The sequence below is a fragment of the Bos taurus genome, chromosome Y, assembly GCF_002263795.3.
Source record: "Bos taurus isolate L1 Dominette 01449 registration number 42190680 breed Hereford chromosome Y, ARS-UCD2.0, whole genome shotgun sequence".
NCBI lineage: Eukaryota > Metazoa > Chordata > Mammalia > Artiodactyla > Bovidae > Bos > Bos taurus.
This window is the reverse complement of record NC_082638.1, coordinates 2,501,077-2,522,446: the sequence shown is the minus strand read 5'-3', so window position 1 is coordinate 2,522,446 and position 21,370 is coordinate 2,501,077. Positions and strand designations below refer to the sequence as shown.

The 21,370-nt window shown below is 42.8% G+C and overlaps 1 protein-coding gene across 1 annotated transcript; it reads right to left on the bottom strand.

Moving 5' to 3' along the window:
- Positions 1–9,259: 9,259 nt before the first annotated feature.
- On the bottom strand, positions 9,260–19,888 carry LOC100847998 (allergen Bos d 2-like). The gene is made up of 7 exons (XM_059884236.1): positions 19,732–19,888; positions 19,134–19,273; positions 14,429–14,499; positions 12,577–12,687; positions 11,318–11,419; positions 11,079–11,125; positions 9,260–9,468 (listed from the first exon to the last, which is right to left on the bottom strand). The coding sequence occupies exons 1-6, from the start codon at positions 19,810–19,812 to the stop codon at positions 11,103–11,105; spliced, it is 528 nt and encodes a 175-aa protein (XP_059740219.1). The 5' UTR covers positions 19,813–19,888; the 3' UTR covers positions 9,260–9,468; positions 11,079–11,102.
- Positions 19,889–21,370: the final 1,482 nt, after the last annotated feature.

Below are 21,370 nucleotides of genomic sequence, written 5' to 3'. Positions count from 1 at the left end.
GGGGTGACGAGAGCATTCGTAAGAACAAAGCATTCGAAACATTGAACAGGATGAAGACTTATTATAAAAGTGTCTATACCATGGCTTAGAGTGCATTGTGAAACTGGTATAAACCAAAGAAATTGAGACCAGCCTCATTATAGCCATGGCTAGAAACTGAGTTGTTTTAAAGAAACTAGAAACCAACACAATATGTAATTTTCCTCTAATTAAAGATACAAAAAAATAAGCTATTTCTAGTAGAACTAACTTTTTAAAAAACGTTCAACTAGTTTGAGTTTTTTGTAAATGTCTGATGATCTGAGCCCCCTGACCCCTACAAACCTCTCTTTTCTTGGTAGATTACATTCCAGGGTCCTAACACAGTGAACGTAAAGACCGAGGTGTGCAGACTGAATAATGGATATTGTCCCCACATCCTGATTTTATGGACAAAAGTGATGACAGTGGAAATGACACATGGTAATGTCTACGTGAATATGAGGATGTCATACATACCAAATACTTCAACCAGCTGTGTCTCCACGCCTTCTTCATTCACGTATCCAATACACTGTATCTGAACAGTGTTGCACTCAAACTATAAGTTCTTTTATCCACTCGTCTGTGTGAGAGAGAAAAGATACTTACATACAAGCCCGTCTCCATGTATTGCCAATTCTATTTACTGTGGCCAAGTGAGGGCATTAGCAATGGGGCATCCTGTACTGATCTGTGCCTCACGCCGTCGATGGGCTGAATGCTACAGTTGTTCTGACAGCTAGGACAGCAGGCAAGAATTTTTTATTCCCACCTCTTCATACAATAGATCTGATACATTTAAATGCAGTCAAATACAGGCCGTGTAAAATCAGAAATGTTGCTTAGGTCCATTATCAGCCTTTAGAGATATAAATCTTAGCAGCATTCCCATTGTTCTGAACAAAAGCTGCCTTTATGGTTGAACTCAGGATGATTTCCTTGGATTCAACTTCATCCACCATACCTTGGGAGCATTAAGATGTTTTAAGATTGTTTTGAAAAAGTGAATGACATGGATATGCAGACTCAGGATACACTCTTGAGACAGGTTCGTAAGTGAAAGAAAGTGAAAGGGAAAGTCTTTCAGTCATGTCTGACTCTTTGTGAACCCATGGATTTACAGTCCATGGCATTCTCTAGGTCAGAATACTACAGTGGGTAGCTGTTCCCTCCTCCAGGAGATTTTCCCAACCCAGGGATTAAACCCAGGTCTCCCACATTGCAGGCAGATTCTTTATCAACTGAGCCACAAAGGAGACCCAATGATACACCCTTGAGACTTTGGTTTGGAAAAAATTAGCTGTTAGAACGATATGAAATACAGGTCTGCACGTGTTCTTCTCATTGAGTACATGAGTGCTTAGTCGCTCAGTCATGTCTTATTCTTTTTGACCCCATGGAGTGTGACCCACCAGGCTCCTCTGTCTCATTGAGTCACACTCACAATTGAGAGGAGACCTCCAAGCTGTGTGCTTGACCGCTTGCTCCTGACAAAGAAAAATGTTTGGAAAACTTGGGAACTGCAGCCTGCTCACCCCTCTGGTTGTTAATTGGAGCAGAATTCAGGTGTGTGGGGTTATTGAAGGATGTTGTGCAAAGATTTCCACCCAAACGTACTCTGATCAGTGAAACACTCTTACTTACAAGTCAACAACATAAGTTCCATCATCTTGCTTTGCTCCCGTGATGTGTATTACTTCCTGGTTTTCATTCAACCTAAAAAAATATATATATATATATATACTCAAGGTGGGTAATTAAAATAATGAAAACATTTGACGTATAAAGAGGATTTTCTTTGTTTAACCCCAAAGATTAAGTGTTTGATGTCACTTTAGTGACTTTGAGCAATGTGATGTTCAGAAGAGAATATGTTCTCTAAGGTCAAGTCATTATCAAGGCTCAAGGATGGTTTGTCTACACTTTAAATCTGTGCAGTAGCTCCAAATAGTAACTGCAAATACAAAGCAAGTCATGTTGAAAACCAAATAAACATGGAGAAATCTAGAATTTAGGAAAAAAATAAGAACACCTTTTATAAAAAACACTTTGGAAACAGAGGTGAAGCCATCATGACAGACCTTGTGGATTCTAAAAACCCTTGGCAATGACTCATTAGATAATATGATAGGAAAAATCACTAAAAATTAAGATAAAATGTTTCATTGTAATCAAAACACACATTCTTTTTCCATTACAACGCCATAAGATGATTAAACACTTAAGGACGTATGAATGTATGCACCTATATCAACAAATATACACACAGAAGCAAACATGATATGCTTACATGAGATAAAGAAATTATATATATAAGTATAATATATATATTATACATAAGTTGCCTGCCAAGTAACAGGAGACTTTCGCTGACTTCATATATGACATTACATCATGTGTGTAAAAGCTATGTTTGTCACATAGGAAGCAGGCACATGAAAGAAATATCAAAAGCGAAATAACCCAAAAAAGAATTGGGTTAATTTTTGGACAGAGTGGAAAAAGAGTGTCCAAAATGAATTGCATTCGTTGTCCTTAGTCATTAAACTGCATTGATGTCACTCAAAAGAACAACCCAGAACAAAACCATTTTCCAATAATTGCAAAATATACAGAATTTCTTATATGCAAGCCATATCCTTTCACTTGGGTTGAAAGATGTGAGTCCCTGCATATGCAGATCCAGAGATAAAATTTTAAAGCATTATGCTGAGTGATAGGAACAGGGGGATATGATACAAGACTGAAAATCTTGTGATCTAAAGTTCTATAACAGGAGAGAATAAGCAGATCCATGTTACCAGTGGCTCAAGGGGTAGACATTAATGCTGAGGATCAGGAGATTCTTGGCCAAGATACAGGAATTTTAGATCTGGACTGTGAAGGTGGTGAAAAAGGTATGCTTCTGGAGAAATACACTGAACTATGCCCTCCACAATGATGTATATACATACACATAAATATACTTGAGTAAAGTCGATTTCAGAGTCGCCACTAGAAATCCAAACATAGATTTCAAAAACTGTAAAAATGGCAGAGGAAGATAACATGGTTTCCTTAAAAGAACTTGTGAAAACGGACTTGTATGTCTCCTGGGATAGAATATATACCTGTCTGTGTGTCTGTGAGTCTGTATCTATACGTGTGGTTGTAACATGATGATAAGTATGCTATCAAATATATACAAATACAACATATAAACATTTATACCTTTACATATCTATAAACCAATCTATCCAAGCATAAACTTCTTAGCTGTTTTTTCTTAATGCTTTTGTTCCTCAAAATACATCCCCAAGTTTGCATGTTCTTAGTAAACCGTCTGCACTGTAGTGGACACTCCCTGAGTGTTACCTGGAACTCTGACAACTTCAGTAAACTCAGCGTTGATGAAATCTCTGTTGAGGAACCCCGAGACCAGAGCTCACTGTATGCTCTCCCCTCACCCTTGGCTTCTGTGCTCAGTGGGAACCGTTTCCTACAAATTCTGCAGGAAGGGGTCAAGCCCCTGGTGGGGACTGTGGGCTCCAGGACACAAGCCTCTTCCCGCTGCCACGTCCCTCTTTCCTGTAATGAGTTGATGCCAGTGGAGCTTCTGGGACCCCCATCTAGGCAAAGATTCCAGGACATTCCCTGCAGGTTCAAAGGGGAACTGCTCCCCTAGCTCAGAGACCCTGCTCATCCCCACAGCTCAGGGCATCACGATCTCAACATCACCCAGAAAGCTCCCTGCAGACCGGGAAGCCACATATACTCCCTTCATGCTTGGGGTTTGCAGTTGTTTTCCTTCTGGATTGCTTTTACTTACCTGTCACATAAATTGAACTCTATTGTGCCCTTTTTTTCATCATCAAACACATGATGATACCAAAAAAAAAAACCCCTGATTGGCCCCCTCTCTGGGTTACTGGATCCAAAGTAGATGACTCTCCATCTTCCTGAAAGCTAACAGCAAAAATCCCACCAGAAATTTTTGCACCTTTTTATTTCATCTAGCATCATGCCACCTAAGTTTCTCACCCCTTGTGCAACTCAGCAGGCATTTTCTAACTTGACTGTTCAAAGCAGAATTGATAAAATAATGTAAAACTGAAGTCAGAATAGAAGAAGGAATTGAGACATTCTTGAGAGAGCTTGATCTCCAGTGTCAAATGCAAGAACTCCACAGCTGTTTGGCTGATCCTCTTTCTCTGTTACAAGAGCAGGAAAAAGTGATTAAGAGTCAACTAATACACAGTAGAGATGATGCAGACACGAAATAGAACAGGTGTAGAGCCAGTAAATGGAACAGTGTTCAGTTGGAGGGACATGGCTCTACTTATGGATCCACACAACAAAACCACAAAAGATACACACACAGACACACACACACACACACCCAAGACCTCCTCCCAGAGCAGACCATCCTGGGTGCTTCTGCAGCGTCTTTCGGAGTGTCACCTTCTTGGGCGGCATAAACCAGACCAAGGAGAAGAGTCAGGAACAGAACCAGCATCTTGTGTCTCTCGTGGTCCTTCTTCTGCAGAAGGTGTGGGTGTCCCAGTGGTTGGAGAAGATGAGAATTGGTGTCACTTTTATAGCATCATTGCGTGTTGGCGTGACACGTCATGAACCAATGATTGTCCCTCCTGAGGCCTCGTTACACAGGAGTCATCTTCAATATCCTGCTTCACAGGGATGTACTTTTATGACATTTTCTGTGTTAATCATGCCGATTGTTTTAGGAGAAAGTTGAATGAATCTGGACATTTGACCTTTACAGTGAGTTATCACAACACACTTCCAATATTTCAGGTCAGGAATACTTATTTTCCTTTGTATCTTGAGATCCAAAATGGGATAAAGTGTGCAGGACACACACCCCCCACTCTTGTATTGCTTCCTTAACATTGAGGTAGCGGTTTAACGTTGCTTTTCTAAAAGTAAAAGTGAGTGTGTGGTTTCATGAAGTTCAACGATTTCCTCAGAGAACTTTAGAAAGCCTCCTACTTCTCTGAAGTGAGGACATCAATCAGCACAAAGTTAATCACCCCCTCCTGCCCCAGAGCAGGCTCTGTCCTCATAACTAAGAGCATGATCTGACCAGTGCCCCTTAACATGCCCTGAAAAGGTATGTCAGCAACGCATTTTCATCTCTCCCTGTGAAGACATCCCTTTACCCATCCAATCTGTAATGTATCATTCACTCACTGACTCAGTTGTTTCTCAGGCAACTGAGAAAGCAAGACAGTAGTTCTTGTAATTTCTAGAATTTTGAAGGAGAAAAAATTTCCTAACTCTAAAGACCTGAAAGTTAGTTTCAAGGTCACTCCAACAGACAAAGTATCTGTTCTTCGTCATTTTTCTCAAACAGAGATCTTAGTTCCCTGACCAGGGGTGGAACCAGCTGCCCCTGCAGTGGAAGTGCAGCACCTTAACCACTGAACCACAAGGGAATTCCTGATTCAGGGTGTTTTCTGGGTTTTTTTGTTCTTGATGAGCAAATTTGGGCAACCATTTGTATAACCAGGGCATTTCCCGGTGAAAAGAAAGACTGAAGGGCCTGTTTAGAACCCTGAATCCAGAGACATGTCCAAGAGTCATTAGTCACATACAGGGGAGTGTGGGTTTAAAAGACGGGGTTAAGATCAGCACTGTCCAGTGGACAAGGAAGAAGTCTCTAGAAAGCCCAAGGTCACTGGCCCAGGTGTGTTTAGAAGACACCCTACACCCCGACGACTGATTTCCCTGAGACTTGTGGTGACAAGGAAAGAGAGACATCAAGGTTCAGGTAGACAATTGACAGCCTTTGTCCCTCGGTGATGTCTGACTCTCTGCAACCCTGTGGACTGCAGCCCACCAGACTCCTCTGCTCATGTGATTCTCCAGGCAAGAATACTGGAGTGGGCTGCCATTCCCTTCTTCAAGGGAAGAAGGAATCGAACCTGGGTCTCCTGCACTGCAGGAGGATTCCTTGCCGTTAGAGCCACAGGGAAGCCCAGTTAGACAAACAGGAATGTATATGCATGGAAGGAAGACCTCCGTTTGTTCTCTAGGAATACCCACCTAGAAGCAGAATAACACACAGTAGGAATTCCTCACAAATAGTTACCCGGGTTGTACATTTCAGCATAGCTTCCAAAGGTACCTCATCAGTCTCACTCAGGACAGATTTACAATTTTCCAGTAAATGTCAGAGAAACACTTTGAGGTGGACACAGCCCAAGCAAAGGGTAAGCACTCAATGTGAGCAGAGGAGGTAACATCTACGCTTTACATCTATACTTTATATCTCAAAGTTTCCTGCTAGAAATCCTCACCGCTCAGAGCTGCCTTTGAGGTTGTATTGCCATTGAGGACCTCTCGAAGCTCTCCAGGTGGAGAGGAAAAGACCCTGATGTTGGGAAAGATTGAGGGCAGGAGGAGAAGAGGACAATAGAGGATGTGTGTTGGTGTGAAGACATTTTACCTGCTCGGAAATGCAGGCAGCTACCACCTAACAGTGAGCTCCATCCCCACCTGAAGGGCTGCCCCTCCTCTCTGCCCAGCCCGTCTACTCAGCACCGTGTATCTGGACAAGAATCAACTCTGACTTACTGAATGTCACCTCTACACTGCCTACATCCATTCTCAGTGGATGGAAACAGTGGAAACAGTGTCAGACTTTATTTTGGGAGGCTCCAAAATCACTGCAGATGCTGGTTGAAGCCATGAAATTAAAAGACGTTTACTCCTTGGAAGGAAAGTTATGACCAACCTAGACAGCATATTACAAAGCATGTATACCTGTGGTGGATTCATTTTGATATTTGGCAAAACTAATACAATTATGTAAAGTTTAAAAATTAAATAAAATTTAAAAATTAAAAAAAAACAGGAAAAAAAAAAAGCAGAGATATTACTTTGCCAACAAAGGTCCATCTAGTTAAGGCTATGGTTTTTCCAGTAGTCATGTATGGATGTGAGAGTTGGACTGTGAAGAAAGCTGAGCACCGAAGAATTGATGCTTTTGAACTGTGGTGTTGGAGACGACTCTTGAGAGTCCCTTGGACTGAAAGGAGATCCAACCAGTCCATCCTAAAGGACATCAGTCCTGAATATTCATTGGAAGGACTGATGCTGAGGCTGAAATGCCAATACTTTGGCCACCTGATGTGAAGAGCTGACTCATTGGAGAAGACTCTAATGCTGGGAGGGATTGGGGGCAGGATGAAAAGGGGACGACAGAGGATGAGACGGCTGGATGGCATCACCGACTTGATGGAGATGGGTTTTGTTCGACTCCAGGAGTTGGTGACAGACAGGGAGGCCTGGCGTGCTGCAATTCATGGGGTCACAAAGAGTTGGACACAACTGAGTGACTGAACTGAACTGAACTGATACTCTATCTTTCAAGTTTGTGGTAATAATCCATTTTTATTAATATAGTTTTTACAGATACACACAGTCACACAAATACATATAGATGTGTGTATGTATATATACACACATAATTACAGATGTGTGTATATGATATTTCAGAGTTGTTGACCTGTTCATGCCAGGTCTTGCATTTCAAAGTTTCTTAAGACACTCAGCCCCTTTCTTTACCTTCATTTGTTCTGTATGTATGCTCTCATCCAGTCCAGCATTTCCAGACATTCTGTGAAGACCATAGTCACAATCCAACTGCATACACTGTGCTATACAAATGGGAGAATTTAAACACTGCCTTTGAACTCCATTACTACCAACTAAGCCATGCAAAGATTCATTACTGGCGTCTTGAAAATGGTCAGCCAGCCATAGTCCATTTGGAGGCCATGTCTATGCAGGATCTAAAACATTTATTCTGTTACATTACTTCTGTATTATTTTCCCAGCTGTTAGATCAAATATTGGAGCTGTGGCCCCAACCCTTGAAATCAGTTCTATATCTTGAAGGGGCTAGTTCTTGTAGACTGCAAATAGCTCGACCACCATGGGGAGCTGACCAGTGTGTTCTGCCCAGGACGGTGGGAGTGCCAGTCCTCGGAAATCCTAGCATCCACCGGCGTTGGAAACGTACGAGGCGGGAAGACCATCTTTAAATGCTATGAAGACTCACAACTTCCTGACTGAGCTGTCAATCATCTGGTACCTGTGAACACTGCCCTGGGTCATGTCCTATGAATTGACCAAGGCTCAGGGGCTGCTCCATCTTGGATTCCCAGTGACCCAAAGGTCAAGAAGTATCCATCCTTCAGCTCAACCGCAGAAGTGCTGGTGCTCTCAGAATACACATTTTCCCTCAGTTGTGGCCCATGGCTTCTTACGCTTCCTTTCTATGAAGCTCAGAGACTGGAATTCAGGTTCCCATCCTGTTATGAATGAGATGCTTTCTAGGGATGTGTTTCTTGACTAGACTGCCCCCTCCCACCGCAGTATGAGAATCAGAACCCTGTCCCATGACCCTTGATTGCTTAGTCCTTTTTCTCCTTCTCCCTTGGACACCTCTAGGACATCTCTATTTACCCCATCATTGCCTCTGGTGGGACAGCTAACCTCTTCAAGGCATATGTTTCTGGATGGTTAAGTTTAATGTGCATTTTAGTGTGTTAGAAAATGCGGGCTTTTGGAACAAACACACATAAGTTGATTGTAAATTAACCAGGTCATTTAAACCCTCAGAAATCAAACACCACCAGACCGGATGTGATTAGTGACCAGGAGAGATGAGACGGGAAACGGAGTGTGAGTGTGAAGAGAGAAGGATCATGTTGATCAGGAACCAGGAAAGTCGTCCTTGTGTTGTTAATCTCCACTCTGTGCAGAGAAGGACCTGTCTGGTCTCAGGGACTCTTTCCTTCCCACTGATCCAATCGTTAAGAAGTATCAGTCCTTCAGCTCAGTTGCAGAAGAGCTGGTGCTGCCAGAATACACGTTTCCCCGCAGCTGTGGTCCATGGCACCTTACATTTCCTCTCTATGAAGCTCAGAGAGCAGGACACCACCTCCTTCCCCTGTAATGAGCACTCTGCTTTCTAGGGACATCCTTCTTGAGCAGACTGTCTCCTCCCTCCGCAGTAGGAGGTTCATATCTCTGTGCCTTGTCCTGTGATGGTTTTAGACCTTTTTCTCCTTCTTCCCTGGACACCTCTAGCACATATCCAGTTAATCCTTCTCAGAATTGACTCTGATAAACACCTATCTTAGGAAATGCATATGTTTCCAGATGGTTAAATTAACTGTGCATATATGTGTGTTTTAAAACAGAGACTTTCAGCAAAGACACAAGTAAATCTGGTCTATATTCAACCAATTTATTTAAACCTGCAGAAATCAAATACCACCACAAAGCATGGGATTAGTGCCAGGAGAGATGAGATGGGAAAGGAGTGTGAGTGTGAAGAGAGAAGGATCATGATAAACAGGAACCAGGAAAGTCATCTTCATGTTGTTGCTCTTGATTCCATGGGGAAGAGGATGTGTCTGGTCTCAGTGACTCTCTCTGTAGGTGAAAAAGCAGAACCAGAGGTTTAGTAGAGTCGACTGTGTGACAGCTGACAGGGGTGAGCCTCACGAAGTCGATGTCCAGGGTACAGGAGCTGGTAGGTGATCCAATGTCAGAATCCTGGTGGACCTCACACTCCACATCTCTGTGATGTAGGAGGGAGTCCATGTGGAATTTCCCCAGGATGTACATATGGGGCAACTTTTCCCATTTGGGATGGATTCTAGGAGTACTGATTTCAGAACGCAAGTTCAGGTCTGTGATTGGAATACATGCCTCTAATCACACACGTTTTGTCTTTTGGGTCTTCAAGAATTATAATTTTTTAACTCTTCTTTACCTGCTGAGCCACAAGAAAAGCCCAAGAACACTAGAGAGGATAGCCTATCCCTTCTCCAGCAGATCTTCCTGTCCCTGGAATTGAACCAGGGTCTCCGGCATTGCAGGTTGATTCTTACCAACTGAGCTCTCAGGGAGGCCCACATTGGAGTCTAATTGGTTATTAATGTTGTATGAGTTTTAGGTGTTCATCGTGTGAAGTTTCTGCCTACATATAGCTATTCTTTTTCAGATGATTTTCCCAATTAGGTTTTTTCAGAGTATTGCATATACCTCCCTGTACTATACTGGAGGAGTTTTTGGTCTTTCCATCCTGCATATAATACTTTGCATTTGATACCTCAAACTCCCAATCCTTCTCTTGCCCTACCCTTCCCCCTTGGTAACCACGAGTGTTTTCTCTGTGTCTGTGCATCTCTTCTGTGTTGCAAATATGATCCTTTGCGTCACAGTTTAGGTTCCCCATATAAGTGATATCACACGGTGTTTGTCTTTCTGTCTGACTGACTTCCCTTAGTATGACAGTCTCTTAGGCTGATGTATGTTGCTGCAAATGGCATGATTTCATTCTTTCAGTGGCTGAGTAATATTACATGGAATATATGTACCACACCTTTCTTTTCATATTCACCTGGAAGCAATGGTTTTCCTTTGCTGTTTTTCTTTCATTTTTCTTTCTCCACAGAAAATTACAAGCCACACTTTAGCCATATCAGTGTTGTTTTCTGAGGCTGTCTTAGTTGAGAAAGTTTAAAGATCTCACTTGGAGAAAATCACCTTCTGAATGGGAATGTAATTCAAATGCATGTTTCAGACAGTGAAGTTGGAAAGACTTTACAGGTTCTGTCAGAATCATGTGAGATTACACACAGGTGTTTCAGAAAACGTGAGCTCTTTAATTTCAGTTCTTCTGAAGGAGGGATGTGTGTGGACAACCATGAGGTCAGGCCTGACAGTAATACTAATTAGTTTTCACCAGCTCGTGGCCATTCCTGCTTCTCTCTGATGACCCTGGTCTGCAAGCTTCCTGCAGGTGAAGGCTTTCCCACCAAAGCTGCTCAGCATGAATCAACCAACTCCTTTGTGATTTAATATAACTCAGGAGAAGAGAAATTACCTAATGTAAGAGAAACGTCTCTAGTGATAGAATGTAAGCTATTGGGACCAAAAAGAGTGTTACCTACAAAATTTGGCAGGTATGAAATCACCAAGTGTAATTGGTGATTTATTTGATGAAACAGCACAAATAACAGATTATGCTTACTTACAATTAGGGTGTTTCGAAGTTATTTTCATGCCACAGCAAGACATTTATCTGGGGGGAAAAAAAGAAACAATCCACCAATTAATACCATTCCCTAAATTTTGCAAGTGATTTTTTTTTATTTAGAGATTATATAAATGATTACTTATGGAAGAACATATTGTCAGTAACTTGATTTGTTTCCTGACAGTATATTTACATATGAGGTGAAAGGTATGTTCAGAAAAAATATACTTCCGTTACCAGGTTCGGTTAAATCCTTAATGTTTTCTTCTGAAATCTTCCGACTTAGAGCCTCCTTCTTGAATATCTCTAAGTATTCCTCATCAACTTCATTTTCTTTGCCTGAATATCAACATACAAGAGGTAGAAATTTGCGTGTTAAAAGTCCTAAAAATGTCTTCATACAGAATGAAAACAATGTGCCTATCAGATTCCACTTGGAATAGTTTAAGAAGTCTCAGTTACCATTTCCCATGACACAGATGTCTGGTGTCTCTCTGAAAAATTAATCCCTATCCAGCTCTGTAACTAGTCCTCCCCTCCCCCAGCATCAGAAACAGGACCTCAAAGACTCATAGGGCTCCATGAATTTGGGGCTCCTTCTGTCATGGTAAGGAACCAACTTGCTCCTTGACCAACTTCCTAGTGTCTGTACCTACCACTCAGGTCTTGTTCTGAATCCAAACAAATAGGAAACAGGGTTCTCCCCTGACAGACATATTTACTACATTACACAAAGTCGTGGGAGATGATTTATTCTTTAATACTGCAGCATTCTATCCAGTACGTTTTCTGATAGACACCTGATAGCCCTTTGGTTCACACACCACTTAGGCTCCTTTGTGGTTATTTGAGATTATGTCAGTGTGGACGAGATACTGTATTTGGATAATTGAACAGGATAAAGATTAATTTTAAAAGGTTTTATTGAGATGAGGAGGGAATGGAAAGTGATTGCCATGAAAATGTTCGATAATTGGATAGTGGTGATGGATGCACCCCTTTGTGAATACACTGAAAAACTACTTAAAACTGTACACTTAAAAGGGTGAATTTTGTGACATGTAAATGATACCTCAATATCAAAATACTGTCATTAAAAAACACAACATTAAAAAAATAGAAGTAAAAAATAAAAAGGTTGTATTCCAAGGCTTAGAGTACACGGGGGAACTTGTGTAAAATAAAGCCTCTGAGGTCAGACTCGTTACAGTCACAACTTGCAATTAGTTGACATGTTAAAAACAACTTCTAGTAGCAATCAATTTTTTTAGTTTCAACAGGTAGGAACTATTTGGAAATGTTTGATGATGTGACATCCGCACCGTATGACCTGTTTCTTGGTAGATTACCTTCCCGGATCCTTAACTGTGAAAGATGCAGGTCTTATACACTGAATACTGAATATTGGCAGCACCTCCTGAGATTCTGAATTCAAGTCCTGACAGCGGTCCTGCTGCGTGACAATGGCAGAGGGAACTATGGGATGTCATACCCACCGAATAGTAGAATCTGTTGCGTCTTCTTGCTTGTTTCATCCAAGTTGACATTGATTGCTACCAGAGCTTTTTCGGAAACATGAATAAATTCAATTTGATTTGTACCATTATCTGTGAGAGAGAGAAAAGTCAGATATGCACAACAGCATTAATTTATTGTCATTTAGATGTATTGTCACCTATTTCAGGCATTAGCAACAGTCCGTGCTCTATCGATTGTGTGTCAATTCGAGGGTGCTCTGAACAGTACCATTCTTACGACAACAGGAGAGCAGGCAATACATTTCCTCATCCCCACCTAATCCTACAGTTAACCAGTGACTTCTTGCTATCTTGTAGGATGCTTTCTAGAACATGACGTGTAACGGACCTAGCAGCTTTTTTAAATGTCTTCGGTTGGTTTGTTTATTTTTGGCTTTCCTGGGCCTCTGCTGCTGCGCGGGCTTTCTCTGATAGCAGCAAGCAGGGCCTACTCTCTAGCTGCAGTGCACAGCCTTCTCCTTGCGGGAGCTTCCCTTGTCGCGGACCATGGGCTCTAGGGCTCGTAGGCTTCAGTAGCTGTGGGTTGGGCGTCAGTATTCCCAACCCCCGGGATTTAGACCACAGGATCAGTAGCCGTGGTGCACGGCATTCATTGCCCCAAGTCATGTGGATCTACCCGGACCAAGCATCCAACCTGTCTCCCCTGTACTGGCACGTGGATTCTTCACCACGGCATCACCAGGGAAGTTCCCAACAGCTTTTTAAACAGCATGTGCATATTATCGAAACCTGGTTCAAAATGTCTTTGTATTTCTATTTCCCAGCCATGAAATTGATTTCTCCTGGCCAAAATCAATTTACCATTCCTAACCTTGTGTTCCTGCACGATTATGTTGGACCAGGCAACCTTCTGAACACTATTTTAATTGATATGTTTTCTCTGCCCCTCAGTCTGGGGTATGACAGAGCCCACGGCCTTGTGTGTTGGTGTGAAGACATTTTACCTGCTGGGAAATGCAGGCAGTGACCACCTAGCGGTGAGCTCCGTCCCCACCTGAAGGGCCGCCCCTCCTCTCTGCACTGCCCAGCTGCTTAGTGCTGTGTATCTGGACAGGAAGCAACCGTGACCTACTGCGTGTCACCTCTACACCGTCTACATCCATTCTCTCTTTCCTGGCGTCCACCACACCTTCCCCGCAAACACTCAGCAGGATCAGAAGAAAAACCGCCCGCCTGTGTTCCCGAAACATGGAAACAGCACTGCTCAGTTTATAAACACTCTCGCTAGGCTACTTGAGAAAGAGAAAATGAGTAGCTGAAGCTGCTTTATAGTCTCATAGCCCCAGCAAGGTGTATGCAGCTGGCCCAAGGCCGCAGTGAGCCTATGAGGCTTGGGTAACACTGGGACCATTGAAGTCAGATTATGCACGTCCTCAGATTGCTCATGGGCTTCCCAGGTTGCACAAGTGGTAAAGAACCTGGCTGGAGACAAGAGAGGCAAGTTCGATCCCTGGGTGGGGAAGATCCCCTGGAAGAGGAAACGGCAACCCTCTTCAGTACGATTGCCTGTAGAATCCCATGGACGGAGGAGCCTGTTGGGCTACAGTCCAGGGGGTCACAAAGAGTTGGGCATGACTCAGAGACGAAGCCACAACAGCAACAGGTCCCTCATCATTGTGAGGGGCTGTCCAAGTTCTGAGAGTGGACACTGTGTTCAGGACAAATCAGGTGCTCAGAAGATTTAGGACCAGCGCCTGGTGCAACTTGTAATCATGAGTAAACCTAGAATTCAGATATATGGAGTTCCTGGGGGAAGTTAAACCAAGATTTCAGCCAAACGTTTGCTTACCACTGAAATACTCATACTTACATTCATATGTGTAAGTATAAGGTCCTTTCCATACTCCACAAATGAATACTGGTCTCCACACGTGCCAGTTGCTTAAAAACAAAAGATATTTAAGTTGGTGGATGAAACTGATAAAAATATGACAAGTCCTTTGTTTCACCCTTCTAACGCCCCGTGTCATATATCATGTTGTGTCTCTGAACAGTATGACATTCACCAGAGAAGAAATATGTGTATCATCAAGTAAGTATCCAATGACAATGCTGTCATGTCAACGCATTAAATCTGAGCATAGTTCCAAAGATTAACTCCAAATACAAACTCAGTCATGTTTACAAACAAGTAAACACGGAGAGACCCAGAATTTTAGGAAGGAAGAAAAAAAGTTAACACCTTGCCTTTAATCCTTTGCTTTACCCTGAGAAGCACAGCTACCTAGACAGACCTTAGGTGAGTGGCAACCCTGACCGTGTATTCTTTGATGATATCATAGCCCAAAAGTACAAGAAATTGGAGAAAACATTTCTAAATTTTATCAGAAACAGACTCTGCTTGTATAAAAACAGCAGAAGAGGACTTCCGTGGTGGTCCAGTGGATATGAATCCGCCGGCCAATACAGAGGACACAGCTTGACCCTGGTCAGGGAGAATCCCATGTGCTGCAGGACAGACTAGGCCTTTGGCAGCACAGCTGTCAAAGCCAGCTTACCTAGGCCTGTGTTCCCCCACCAGCGATGCTGATGCAGTGAGCAATTTGCTTATCACAGTAGGAGAGTAGCCCCCACTCAAAGCAACTGAAGAAAGCCTGGGTGCAGCAACAAACACCCAGCACAACTAAAATAATTTGAAATAAATGAATAAAACAGCTCAAGAAGAATTAACACGAAAGGACGTCTGTGTGTACAGACATATTATACACACCTGTGTGTACAGACCCATTATACACACACAGACATACCAAGTACATATGACATTTCACATAGTAAATGATAGTCAAATATCTGATAATTATGTGCATATCACCTGTATAACAAAGAACTTTGTGGTCTTATATATCTCTTTCTACACGTACATGAGAAAAATACACATATTTGGTGCATATGAAAAATGCACAATAAACAAATATTCAAACAGAAAGAACCCAAAAAGGATTGGATAAGTTACTGAAGAAACTGAGCACTTAGAAAAGACCCTGATGCTGGGAAAGATTTAGGGCAGGAAGAGAAGGGGGCCACAGAGGATGAGATGGTTGGATGGCATCACCAACTCAATGGACGGGAGTTTGAGCAAGCTCCAGGAGATGGTGATGGACAGGAAAGCCTGGCCTGCCGCAGTTCATGGGTCACAAAGAGTTGGATACAAATGAGCACTGAACTGAACTGAACTGATGAAAGAAATCAAAGATGACATAAACAGATGGAGAGACATTCCATGTTCTTGGGTAGGAAGAATCAATATTGTGAAATTGACTATACTACCAAACACAATCTACAGATTCAAAGTGATGCCTATCAAATTACCAATGGCATTTGTCACAGAACTAGAACAAAAAAGTTCACAATTCAGGTGGAAACACAAAAGACCCCAAATAGCCAAAGCAGTCTTGAGAAAGAAGAGTGGAGCCAGAGGAATCAACCTTCCTGACTTCAGATTACATTATAAAGATACAGTCATCAAGACAGTATGACACTGGCACAGAAACAGTAATACAGACCAATGGAAGAAGATAGAGAGCCCAGAAATAAACCCATGCACCTATGGGTACCTTATTATTGGCAAAGCAGGCAGTAATATACAACGGGACAATCAGACTCTTCAGTAAATGGTGCTGGGAAAACTCGACAACTACAGGTAAAAGAATAAAGTTAGAACACTTCCTCGGAGAAGGCAATGGCACCCCACTCCAGTGTTCTTGCCTGGAGAATCCCAGGGATGGGGGAGCCTGGTGGGCTGCCGTCTATGAGTCACACAGAGTTGGACACGACTGAGGCGACTTAGCAGCAGCAGCAGGAGAACACTTCCTAACACCATACACAAAGATCAACTCAAAATGGATTAAAGACCTAAATGTAAGACCAGAAATTATAAATCTTAGAGGAAAACATAGGCAGAACACTCCATGACATAAAACAAAGCAGGATCCTCTATGACCCACCTCCTAGAGCAATGGAAATAAAAGCAAAACTAAACAAGTGGGACCTGTTTAAACTTAAAAGCTTTTGCACAGCAAAGGAAACTATAAGCAAGGTGAAAAGACAACCCTCAGAATGGGAGAAAATAATAGCAAAAGAAACAACTGACAAGGGATTAACTTGCAAAAAATACAAGCAGCTCATACAAGTCAACACCAGAAAAACACACAACCCAATCAAATGGCAAAAGACCTAAGTAGACATTTCTCCAAAGAAAACATCCAGATGGCTGCCAAACACTTGAAAAAATGCTCAACATCACTCATTATTAGAGAAATTCAAATCAAACCTACAATGAAATATCACCTCACATGAGGTCAAATAATGGTCAGAATGGCCATCATCAAAATGTCTACAAACAATAAATGCGGGAGAGGGTGTAGAATGCAGAAAAGGGAATGTTCTTCCACTGTTGGTGGGAATGTAAATTGATACAGCCGCTATGAAAGACAGTATGGAGATTCCTTAAAAAACTAGGAATAAAACCCACATATGACGCAGTAATCCCACTCTTAGGCATATACGCTGAGGGAACCAAAATTGAAAAAGACACATGTACCCCATTGTTCACTGCAGCACTGTTTACAATAGCTAGAACATGGAATGGCACCCCACTCCAGTACTCCTGCCTGGAAAATCCCATGGATGGAGGAGACTGGAAGGCTGCAGTCCATGGGGTCGCTGAGGGTCGGACACGACTGGGTAACTTCACTTTCACTTTTCACTTTCATGCATTGGAGAAGGAAATGGCAACCCACTCCAGTGTTCTTGCCTGGAGAATCCCAGGGACGGGGGAGCCTGGTGGGCTGCCATCTACGGGGTCACACAGAGTCAGACACGACTGAAGCGACTTAGCAGCAGCAGCAGCAGAACATGGAAGCAACCCAGACGCCCATTGACAAATGAATGGATGAAGATGTTGTGGTACATATACACAATTGGAATGTTACTCAGCCATAAAAATGAACGTCTTTGAGTCCGTTCTAATGACGTGGATGAACCTAGAGCCTATTATACAGAGTGAAGTAAGTCAGAAAGAAAAAGATAAATATCATATTCTAGCACATATATACAGAATCTAGAAAAATGGTACTGAAGAATTTATTTACAGGTAGCAATGGAGAAGCGGACATAGAGAACAGACTTATGGTCATGGGGAGAGGAGAGGAGAGGGTGAGATGTAAGGAAAGAGTGACATGGAGACTTCCATCAGCATATGTAAAATAGAGAGCCAAGGGGAATTGGCTGTTTGGCTCAAGAAACTCAAACAAGGGCTGTGTATCAACCTAGAGGGGATGGGGAGGGAGATGGGAGGGAGTTTCAAAAGGGAGGGGATATATGTAAACCTATGGCTGATTCATGTTGAGGTTTGACAGAAAACAACAACTTTCTATAAAGCAATTATCCTTCAGTTAAAAAGTAATTAAAAAAAAAAAAAAGAATACTGAAATGGGTTGCGATTTCCCTCCTCAAGGGAGTCTTCCTGACACAGGGATCTAACCCATATCTCCTGCATTGGCAAGCAGAATTTTTTTTTTTTTTTTTAACCAATGAGCCATCTAGGAAGCCCCAACTGTATCTCATGTGTGACAAATAATGAATTATAGATCTATTTATATACCAGTCTTTCATTGCATAACCCTCTCAGTTCTTTTATTTTTCTGTTTATTTTTATGCATGCAGGCTGCATGTCTTCAGTCATGCTCGACCCTTTGCAACCCTATGGACTGTAGCCTACCAGGCACCTCTTTCCATGGGCTTTCCTAGGCAAGAATATTGAAGTAGGTTGCCATCCCCTCCTCCAGGGGATCTTCCCGACCCAGGGATCAATCCCGCACCTCTCATATCTTTTGTATGGACAGGTGGATTCTTTACCTCTGGAACTACCTGTGAAGGCTAATTTTTTCATTATACTGCAGCATAATTGATTAAGGATGCTTTGTTAGTGTCAGATGTGAGGACAGTGTTTCTGTCACACATATACACGTATCTGTTGTTTTCTTAAATTCTTTTCCCATTTACATTACGACAGAATGCTGCTGCTAAGTCACTTGAGTTGTGTCCGACTCTGTGCGACCCCATAGACGAATATTGAGCTGCATTTCCTGTGCTGTGTAATAATTCCTTGCTTACAAATATGTTTATTCCTCAATACACATCCACGTTGTTAGCGAAGTGTTTGCAGTATAATCCTCCCTGAGTGGTCCTTGGGGCAGCGAGGCTTTGGTACACCCAGTGCCCCACGGGCAGAGCTCACTGTGTGATCTCCCTCCGCCCTCAGCTTCTGCGCTCAGTGGGAACCGTCTCTTACAGACTCCGCAGGAAGGGTCAAGTCCCTGCGGGGACTGTGGGTTCCAGGACATCACCTGGAGGCTCTCAGGGGAGCTGCCCACCAGCTCAGAGACCCCGCTCACCCCCACAGCTCAGGAGGTCCTGCTCTCAACATCACCCAGAGAGCTCCCTGCAGACGGGGAAGCCACAGCCTCCCTCAGCCTTGGGTTTGTGTGTGTTCTTTGCAGGTTATTTTTACTTACCAGTCATAAACGTAGAACATTAGTATGAAGCATTTCCCGCAAAACACAATATAAAGCCTGTGAGGTATGACGAAGGCTTTCTGACCGGCCGTCGCTAGGCCATTGGATGCAATGTACGTGGCGCTCCACTGTCCTGAAAGCTAACAAGAAAATTCACCTTGGAGACTTTCCTCCTTGTCTTTTTATTTCATCCAGACTCCTCCCTCTTGAGTTTCCCACCCTTTGTGCAAATCAGCAGGCAGTATCTAACTTGACTGAATAACACAGAATGTATAAAATAAGGTAAAAACTGAAATCAGGGTGAAAGAAGGAATTGAGACATTTGAGAGATAGCTTAAGCTCTGATGTCAAATGCAAGACCTCAAATCCAACAGTCGTTTTCTGATCCTCTTTCTCTGTTACAAGAGCAGTAAAAAATGTACGAGTCAATTAATAAACAGCAGAGAGCATAGACCAAACAGAACAGGTATAGAGCCAGTGAATGGAGCAGTGTTGCATGGGAGGCACACGACTTGCTTATGGATGAACATAACAAACCCAGAGAAAGGGCACACACACACACACATGACCTCCTCCCAGATCAGACCATCCCTGCTACCTTTGAGGCACTTTCCGCAGTATCCTCTTCTTGAGCAGCACAAACCAGACCAAGGAGAAGAGTCAGGAACACAACCTTCATCTTGTGTCTCTTGTGGACTTTCTTCTGTTGAGGCTGAGGGTGTCCCAGTGGTTGGAGAGGGTGAGAATTGGTGTCACTTTTTATACGATCGTCACGTTGGCTTGACGTCATGAACCAATGATTGTTCCTCCTAAGCCCAGGGTTACACAGAAGTCATCTTCAATATTCTCCTTGGTAGGGATGACCTTCAACGACATTTTGTAATTTTAATCATGCATATTGCTTTAGGAGAAGGTTGAGTGAATCTGGACATTTGACCTTTAGAGTGAGTGAGAAATCACAATACACTTCCCATATTTCAGGTCAGGAGGATGTATTTTCCTTTCTATTCTGAGATCCAAAATGGGATAAAGTGTCCAGGACACACATCCCCTACTGCTGTATTGCTTCCTAATGTTTCCTTAACACTGAGCAAGTGGTTTAAAGTTTATTTTCTTAAAGTAAAACTGAGTGTGTGGTTTCATGAAGTTAAATGATTTCCTAAGAGAACCTTAGAAAGACTCCTACTTCTCTGAAGTGAGGAGGACATCAGCACAAAGTTAATCACCCCCTCCTGCCCCACAGTGGGTTCTGTCCTCCTTGTAACCAAGAGGATGATCTGAGCACTGCCCCTTATGTGCTCTCAAAGGGTATGTCAGCAAAGCATTTTCATCTCTCTCTTCCCAGACACACCTTAATCCATCATATGTGTAATGTATCATTCACTCATTGACTCAGTTATTTCTCAGGCAAGTGAGAATGCAAGACAGAAGTTCTTGTGATATCTAGGATTTTTTTTTAATTTTATTTTATTTTTTAACTTTACAATATTGTATTGGTTTTGCCATATATCAAAATGAATCCGTCACAGGCATATGTGTGTTCCCCATCCTGAACCCTCCTCCCTCCTCCCTCCCCATACCATCCCTCTGGGTCATCCCAGTGCGCCAGCCGCAAGCATCCAGTATCGTGCATCGAACCTGGACTGGCGACTCGTTTCATATATGATATTATACATGTTTCAATGCCATTCTCCCAAATCATCCCACCCTCTCCCTTAAAGAAGAAAAATATTTTGCAAATTCTAAATTCCTAGTTATTTTCAAGGTTACTCAAACAGTCAAAGAACCTGTTCTTACTCATTTTCTCAAGCAGGGATCTTAGTTCCCTGACCAGGGATTGAACCAGCAGCCCCTGCAGTGGAAGTGTGGTGTCTTCACCCCGGGACCACCAGGGCAGTCCTGATTCAGGGTGTTTCCTGGGGGTTTTGTTCCTGGTGAGCAAATTTGGGCAGCCATGGGAATAACAGGACCATTTCTTGGTGAAAAGAAAGACCAAAGGACCTGTGAATGACACTGAATCCAGAGCCATGTCCAAGGTTCATCCAGGCACACTCATGGGAGTGCGGATTCAAAAGTAGGGGTCCTGGTCAGCTCTGTCCAGTAGACAAAGAAGAAGGATCTAGAAGGCTGGGGACACTGGCCCAGGAGTTTCTAGAAGATACCCAGCACCCTGACACTGACTGATTGTCCCTGAGGCCTGTGACACCAGGGAAAGACAGTCATCAAAGGTTCAGACA